This window comes from Haliaeetus leucocephalus, unplaced genomic scaffold (assembly GCF_000737465.1).
Source record: "Haliaeetus leucocephalus isolate CR32 unplaced genomic scaffold, Haliaeetus_leucocephalus-4.0 Scaffold162, whole genome shotgun sequence".
NCBI classification, from domain to species: domain Eukaryota; kingdom Metazoa; phylum Chordata; class Aves; order Accipitriformes; family Accipitridae; genus Haliaeetus; species Haliaeetus leucocephalus.
In genome coordinates, this window is record NW_010972598.1 from 11,815,876 (window position 1) to 11,823,890 (window position 8,015).

The following is an 8,015-nucleotide window of genomic DNA, read 5'->3' on the forward strand; positions in this document are numbered from 1 at the left end:
CTTGAGGGCAGGAGCTTTTGGAGGCCGTGCCAAGAGAGGGGAAGGCTGCTCCTGGCCAGCCCGCGGGGCTGTACCTAGTAGTTTTGCCTCTCTGTGCCTGCAGCTGGTGGCAATGTAGCTACCTGACATGTCACATTGGCTGCCCCAGGGTGGCTGGTGGAGATGGAGCCAGTCAGGGCTGGGCACAGGTCACCCTGGGGATGTTCGCCCAGCAGAGCTGTTTGATAAGGAGCTTTTGGGATGGATGGAGCTGGAGCCTCTGTTCCCTGAGGATCAGGTGAGTGTAGCTGGCAGGAGGGCTTAGGGGGACCCCCTGGATCTGCAGCTCTGAGGGCTTTGTTAGTCTGGCATGTGGGTCTCTCCTGGGACTTGTTAACACTGGGTAAATATTTCTGCAGGTGAAAAGGAACTGGAATAGCCAAAGTCCATCATCCCTGGTACTCATCTCCTACAGTGGCCATCAGTTCCTGCTCGGGGAAAGCAGTTAAGAGCAGGGCATATCCCAAATGCCTTCCTGAGCATATCCTCCAGCTTCTGGGGCGTTACCAACTTCCTAGGCTGAAGCTGTATCTGGAACTTCATGGGGAAGGCTGACACCTGAAATCCAGGTGTGTATTCCGCAGTCTTTTTGAACCCATGTATGCTGTTAACCTCCAGCAGAGCTCCTGACAGTGTTGTCATTTAGCTATGCACGATGAGGGGAAAAAACAGGCCTGTGATATACTGAAAGGTGTGTGCTGCTTTGAGGCTGCACTCCTGGCACCCGTGCTGTCCGCAGTGGATGTTGAAAAAGCCCAGCTAAACCTCGTTGTGCGTACATACCGCGGTGCAGGTGGGCCAGGATGGGTATCTGGTGATGCTGAGTTCAGCCCTGAAGCTTCTGAGGCTGTATCCTGGGATAAACACAAGTTCAGCTGAAAACAAAACAGGAAATTTTCCTGGTTTTTAATCAAATAGGAGTGGGGGAGGGAATGCCATAAATCTTCTTAGGATCTGTGGTTTGGCCTGGAACAGCATGTTTCGATTCTTCCTCAGGTTGTTTTTCCCACCACACTCCTACTTTCTGATTTGAGTCAAACTTTTAAATTGAAAGCCAGCACTTCAAAGGGAAAGGGAGAATATTCTGCTTGGAAAATGTTTAACTGAAATATTGCAGCACTTCTGAAATGAATGGTGTCATTTAGAAAATGTCAAAACAAAAAGCTTCAATCTTTTGAGTTTCCTCATTTTTTCTTTTTTTTTCCCCATGAAAAAAAGTATTCCCTGATTTTGACATGAATTTGTAAATAGTTTGCCATCTCACCACATACATCCCCCTCCCCCCCCAGCTTTTTTTCTTAGCAAATAAAGAAAATGTCACCAAGCTCTGGCTCTGCCAAAGAGACCCTAGCAAGGGGGGAGGACAAGGTCAACTGTAAAAAAAAAATACGAAGAAGCATCCTTTAGAGACGGCTACAGATTTATGATAGGGGTAATCATGTCATCAGCACCACTTTATCGGCTTTTTCTTCTCTCCTTCTCTGTGCGCCTGTGGCTTTTGGTTTGCTGGAGGAGGAGTGAGAGAAAAGCTGGCAGGAGAATTTTGATATGTTATTGTTGCTGTTGTTTTTGTCTGCGTAGTAATGGGCACTTATGTGTAGTCTGTGCATGCTTGCATGCAGTCTCTGCATTTGTGTCCGTCTCCCTCATTCCTCCCTTATCCATCCATGCACAGCATGATATAAACAAACCTGCCTCTGGACATGTCATGGCTTAAAATAGATGTTCATACATCAGCCTTTCTACAGCAGCGGCGGCAGCGGCAGGAAGACATGGCCGACTGGATCTGACTACAACACTCCCTTCGAGCTGAGAAATCACAGCCCTCGCAAAGGTAGAGTAACGGGGTGGGCGTCTCCTCCCTCCTGCGTGTCTGTCTGTCTGTCTCTGCGGCGTGTGCGGGGCTGAGCAGCCTGTGCTGGTTCAGCGATGCCTCTTCAGAGCTCGCTCTGTGCATCTAGGCAGGCTCTGGCTGTTTTTCTCCCCTCCCTCCGAGCGTGGCACGACTGGCAGAGGGGCTCCGGAGGCAGCCATGAGCGTGCTCGGGGGAGTGGGGAGCAAGCCCCCAAGCTTGGCTGCCAAAAGGGGGGGCCACAGCCGATACCTGTGAGAGTTTTGGGTGCCAAGAGTGCTTTGGGGTCTGTTCTGAGGTCTTGGATGTGGGGCGGTTTCTCTTCCCCTGCAGCAGTTTGGGGGGCTGGCATGGTGGGGGGTATGTTGGGGGTGAGATGCTGGAAGCCAGCTTTGGGCCTGAGGTTTCCAGAGCTACATCCCATTATATATGGATTGCTATTTTTCCAGCCAGCTGTAGCAATAAGAGGGTCTGCTATTTGGCTAGTTACAGCCTTAGACTGATGATTCAGTTGCTTTTTTCAGACTCTTCTGCTGTTTGTTTCTTAACGCTGCCTGGGGCTGGTGGCATGTGGCTGTGCTGCAGCCAAGGTCACACAAGGTTTAAGGGCCCCGGCACACGGCCATGCCGAATGCCTTTTCCAGGTGGGGTTTGCCAAGTCTGAATTCCCAGCGTGAAGGAGTCCAAAATTCATCAGGGCAGGGGAGATGTGTCAGGGTGAGATCTGGCTTGTACCCCGTGCTGGGGGTCTGCGGTGTGCTCGGTGCCAGGGATGAGCAGGGCTCACCTCTTCTGTGCAGCACCCCAGGATGCCAGGCAGGGTCTGAACTGGTACAAGGAGCGGGGAGGGAGACATCCGTGAGTGTCTCTGGGCTCCCTCTGAGCTTCCCCATGCCCTTGCAATGTTTTCCTCCTCCGCACATTGCCAAGAAATGGCTGGAGGCTTCTTCCTTCTGCACCGTTGGCTGCTGGCCGGCGCCTTAGGCAAAATGTCAAAGCAGACAGACATGCTCTGATCCAGCCTGGCCAGCCCAAGGTCGCTGCGTTTCCTTCCCCGAGTCCCAGAGACAACTCGCCGGTGCTGAGCTGCTGCTGGGGGGGTGGGCTGTGATGGGATGCTCTTTGGACACCTTCCAGGGCAGCTCAGGGGAGCGGCAGTGATGGTGGGAAAGAGAATTGTATTCTTACGTTTGGGGGGTTCTGTCAGTGGGGCAGCAGCAAACGAGCAAAAAAAAGCAGCTCTGACAAACATCTGGCTGCAGGGACTGTTAACTGCTCCGTGTGGGTAAGGCTGTCCAGGGAGTTTTCTTGCAGATGTGTGACAAGTATCGGCATGATCTAAAGGTTTGAGAGCAGAGCTGTGTCCTAGAGGATCTGCTCTGTAAAATGAGCTTTCTCATTCCCTGAAATTAACTCTTCCCACCCCAACCCAGTCCTCGATGTTCAAATGCAGCGGCAGGACTGGTGTACTTGGAGGGGTTAATCCTGCCTCTCCCTCTCCACAGGCTTTTGTGCCTGGTCCGTAGGAGTCTGGGTCCTGGCCAGACTCTGCGTGGTGCCATATGGAATCCTCCACCTGTTTGGGGGTTTTTCCTCCCCAGTCCTGGTGGCTTGCCCAGACCTGGCCGCCTTTTGTTGCTGCTGATCACAGGTTGGCAGCATCAGTTCTCGAGCTGGCATTGTCCCGCTGGCAGGCAAAGCCCTGGAGCCAGCTCAGAAGGAAGGTGGTCCTGTGTAGAACATCTCTTGCCAATGTGGCCTCAACCCAAAGTCGTGGGGCTGGAGCAAAACCTCAGCCTGCGGAGACTCAGCAATCTGGCTGCTTCTCTGGCTTCCCTCACCAGCCCTGGCATCATAAACTTCTCCCTAGCAGTATTGCTTCTTGGAAGGGAGTGTAGGTGATACTGTCTCACACTGGGAACCACTGCGTAGCTGACTCAACACAGCCCTCTCATCAGGAAGGTGAGAATTGGCTGCTTTGGGCCAGTATTTCTACAAAAGGGATGGAATGAGACCTCCCCAGTTCTCCTAATGGCACCTCCACTGCTTCCTCGACAGGACCGTGGGTGGCAGCAGCAGCAGAAGCAACCTCCGGGCCACTCTCCAGCCTTCACGAACCCATAGGTATGCCTTGTGGGTCTCGGCAGCTCCAATGGCTTTCCTGTCCAGGTTCTCAAGGAATGGCACCAGGTCACCGAGCCGGGGCTCACGGGAAGAGCGCAACAACCACCCCATCCTCAGCGTCTTCGAGCTTGAAAGGTTGCTGTACACGGGAAAGACAGCCTGTAATCACGCTGATGAGGTCTGGCCAGGACTCTACCTGGGCGATCAGTATGTATCGGAAGGGGACAAGAACTGGGGTGGGTCAGGGCTATTTTTGTGAAATGGGGAAATCTGGGAGGGGGAGGTTGGGAAATGTGAGGGAGAGGAGGACATGATGGGTATGGTACATTGGGACAAAGGAGGAGGAAGGACATAAGCACAGTTGTACAGAGAGTTCGGAGCACTGCTGTGGTGGGCTAGGTGAAGGTGGAGTGTCTGTGGAGTCAGGGACTGTGAGATTGACTTAAAATTCAAGAATCTTAAGAGTCTGGCATTTTTTCTTTTCATCCAGCTTTCTCAGATGCAAATGTTTGTCCAGGACAGCCCTTATGCTGTCCTTGGAAACTTTTAACTAGTCTAAACTTAGGTATCTCTGCACTGTTTCTCATTCTTTGCAGAGATATAGCGGCCAACCGGCGTGAGCTGGCTCACCTGCGCATCACCCACATCCTCAATGCCTCGCACAGCAAGTGGAGGGGGGGTGCTGAGTACTACGAGGGCACGGGCATCCGCTACCTGGGCATCGAGGCCCATGACTCGCCTTCCTTCGACATGAGCCCCTACTTTTATCCTGCAGCTGACTTCATCCACCAAGCGCTGAACGAAGGTCAGTGGTAAAGATTTCTGGGAGAGAAGTGGGGAGCAGGAATGGGAAGAAACCGCCCCGGGCAGTTGGGAAGCTAGATTGGCATCCTATCGCTAAGCTTCCTAGAAAACAAAGGTATTTCTAGCCTGGGATGGTATCTCCTGCACTGGATCACCTCCTCCAAGGAGACAACAGGCTAGATGAGAGCACTGACCCGCCAGGTCACAGCCCCAGCCTGTGTCCTGAGCTGTGGCTGGTCCTATTCAGTCTGTTTTGGGAGATCGCGATACACTGATATCCTTTGCCAAGAGGGGGACCTCAGTGCATCACAGTCATACTATAACTGAGGCCCTACCTCTAACCCCAGAGGCTGCACACCTGAGCCACTGCTCCAGGACGCACCATGGCAAACAGTTAGGTCCTCAGTATTTTTTTAATTGGGATATTTAGTCTGCTGTGACACAGCCCCTGTTTTTTTACCCCCAGGAAGGATCCTTGTGCACTGTGCTGTCGGGGTGAGCAGGTCGGCCACCTTGGTCCTCGCCTACCTCATGATCCGCCACCACATGCCCCTTGTAGAAGCCATAAAGACAGTCAAGGACCACCGCGGCATCATCCCCAACCGGGGTTTCTTGCGCCAGCTGGTCGCCCTGGACAATGCCCTGAGGCTGAAGAGGAGCGCGTGAAGGAGGACGAGAGGGGTTGTGTGGTGGGAGCGTTGTGTGTGCCGTGCTCACCTGATCCCGATGCCCGCTGAGTGCCAGAGATAGGGGCTTTCCTCACGGTGCAGATGCTTGGCAGCTAATGGGTTACACGCAACTGGTCCCTGGGCCTCCCCCTCAGCTAAGGGGGTCCCCCAGACATGTGAGCTATTCCTAGTGGTAAAGCATAGGCCCTCAACCTGCAATCTTGCCACCTAGGTAAGCCTAACGTATAGCCTCCTTCCCAGCCTGCTCGCTCCAAGATGCCTCCAGAGGGACTCAGCCCCTCGTTTCAGGTCACTCTATCCCTGTTGGCTCCAGGAAGCCTTCAAGGCTTTGTTCTCCCACGTGGCAGATGCATTTGCCAAGCCAGTCCTGTCCCTCCCTCCCAGGTGACTGAAGCTGTGTGCGTTCCTTGTCTTGTTTCCCATTCGTTTTCGGTCTGTTGTAGCAATGTGAATTAGGTCTGGTGTGTGGGCTCAGGCAAACGGGCCTTTTGTCGTAGTGTTTGGATGTCCTCCATGCCTAGTGTTAACCTGTGAAAATAAAGACAATGCTAAGGAAAAAGTTTGGCCATCCCTCGCGTGCTTTGGGACAGACTTTATGTGCTCAGGCTGGGATCCGTCACAGGAGTCGGTGGGAGAGCATCACCCTGAGTGCTGTGGGTGGAGATGGACCCGAGTCCTTCCAGATCCTTGGTCCAGGGGCTGAACCTGTCAGACCCCACTGGTGCCCAGTGCCTGTGCTGGGCCTCCCAACTCTTTTCTTCCAGCAGTGGGGACAGAAAGGGGGGGTTCCTGGTGGAAACCAGAGCCCGGCTGGCAGTCACCAGGGTCACCATCCATCATGAGGTGGCGATGTCGGTCTCCCAAAGGCTGGCACCAAGCTGTCCACCCAGCCTTGCAGAGGGGCCAGCTGTCCACCGGGACCTGTGAAAAACACCTTCGCCGCTTTCAGAGAGGATGGGCGAGCCGAGCCCCAGGATGGTAGCCAAGGCCAGGAGCGAGTGTCCGTGGTGGCACTGGCCCCATGGGTGCTGGGCTGCCCCTGCACGCTGCCAGCGCTCATTGTCCGCCCGCTCTTATTATAGCCCCATTCTTCCTCCGCTTCCTGAGAGCGCATGAAGCACCACTCGGCTCCCGGCTATACATTGTGCTGAGATCACGTACATACATAGCGAGAGGAGCCCGACGGCCACGCAGAGTGAGCCGCCAGGCTTGGGGCACACCGAGGGTGCTGTAGCACCCCATCCCTGCTAACTGGTGGCCCCAAGCGATCCTGCTCCGGGGAACGCCTGCCTTTAGCTCAAGCGCAATAGAGAAGGCAAACTTTAGTTTGCAGAAGCTGTGGTGTCCTCTGTGTGTGTTGTACAGCTCCTGGGCTGGGGACTCTGCTCTTACAGGCCCCTGAGGTGCCCCGGGGTGCTCAGGGCATGGCACCATCCCAGAAAGGCACTGGCAGAGAGGAGAGATCGACTGCTGGCAGCGGGGCCAAGGTTACCCCGAGCAAGGGCTGCAGACGCCGCGACAAGGAGGAACTGGTGTTGGGCAACGCGCAGGGGCTGGTCACGCTCTGCAGCGACGCTGGGTGCTGCTGGGACCGTCGGACATGCCAGAAGCTTCAGTGGGGGGGGAGATTGCAGCTTGGCAAGGTCCTGGGGGGTATAAAATGCCTCCCGTCTGATTGTGCAATTCTGCTTTGTGTTCCTTGCTGCTGCGAAGCTCCCTTTGTGCAGCCTGCTGCTAATCGTCCCCTGAATGCAGAGCGTGGCTGTTGTTGGACAAAGCTGGGATCAGGGAGGCTCCGAGCACGAGGGGAGATTGCGTTTGGAGGATCAGCAAACTAATCCGGAGAGCGAAATCACTGGCAGAGCCTGCGGCGTGCTGTACCTTACCGCGTACTTGCAGCGGCCAGGCACCCGTGTTGGGAGATCAAAGCGTAGCGTGGGAAAGTGCCCCGATTTCAGGAGGGCTGTCAGCCACCGGCAGCAGAAACCTGCCTGATCCTTGGAGCTATCGGCAGCGGGTACCGCCATCCCTGACACGGGGCACGTTGGGGCACGCGGAGCCATTTCACAGCCCCACGCTGCCAGTCCGGCTGCCCTCGTGGTCACCAGTCACCCGCGGGGTCCACAGTTTGGATGGAGATGCCGATCGCGTCCAAAACCATCCCCTGCCCAAGACTTGAGTGCCGCCGGGAGCTCAGCGCTTTCCAGCAAGTTCCCCCAAAGGGGAACTTGTGGTACAGACACAAGGTCGGGCTGGGCGAGGTGGGTTTTCCAAACTCGGCTCCCGTGCCGAGCATCTCTGCCGGCCGACGGAGCCGTATTTGAGCAAAGCCCCTCGCCCGCCCGCATTCCGTGGAAACACGCCCGGCAAAAAGCTGCACCCTTGGGCGCACGTACCGCGGGGATGTGGGTGCCAGGAACCAGGATCGCCAAAACGCGCGTGGTCCGAACCTAAAACCCGGGAACAGCCTGGATCCCGGGGAGGGGGACAGTTTCTCATTCCCGGGG

The 8,015-nt window shown here is 55.3% G+C and overlaps 1 protein-coding gene across 1 annotated transcript; it reads left to right on the forward strand.

The window, feature by feature from the left end:
• The first annotated feature begins 1,624 nt into the window (after nt 1–1,624).
• Nucleotides 1,625–6,067, forward strand: DUSP26 (dual specificity phosphatase 26 (putative)). The gene is made up of 4 exons (XM_010562774.1): nt 1,625–1,873; nt 3,950–4,222; nt 4,612–4,820; nt 5,286–6,067. The coding sequence occupies exons 2-4, from the start codon at nt 4,044–4,046 to the stop codon at nt 5,483–5,485; spliced, it is 588 nt and encodes a 195-aa protein (XP_010561076.1). The 5' UTR covers nt 1,625–1,873; nt 3,950–4,043; the 3' UTR covers nt 5,486–6,067.
• The last annotated feature ends 1,948 nt before the right edge of the window (nt 6,068–8,015 follow it).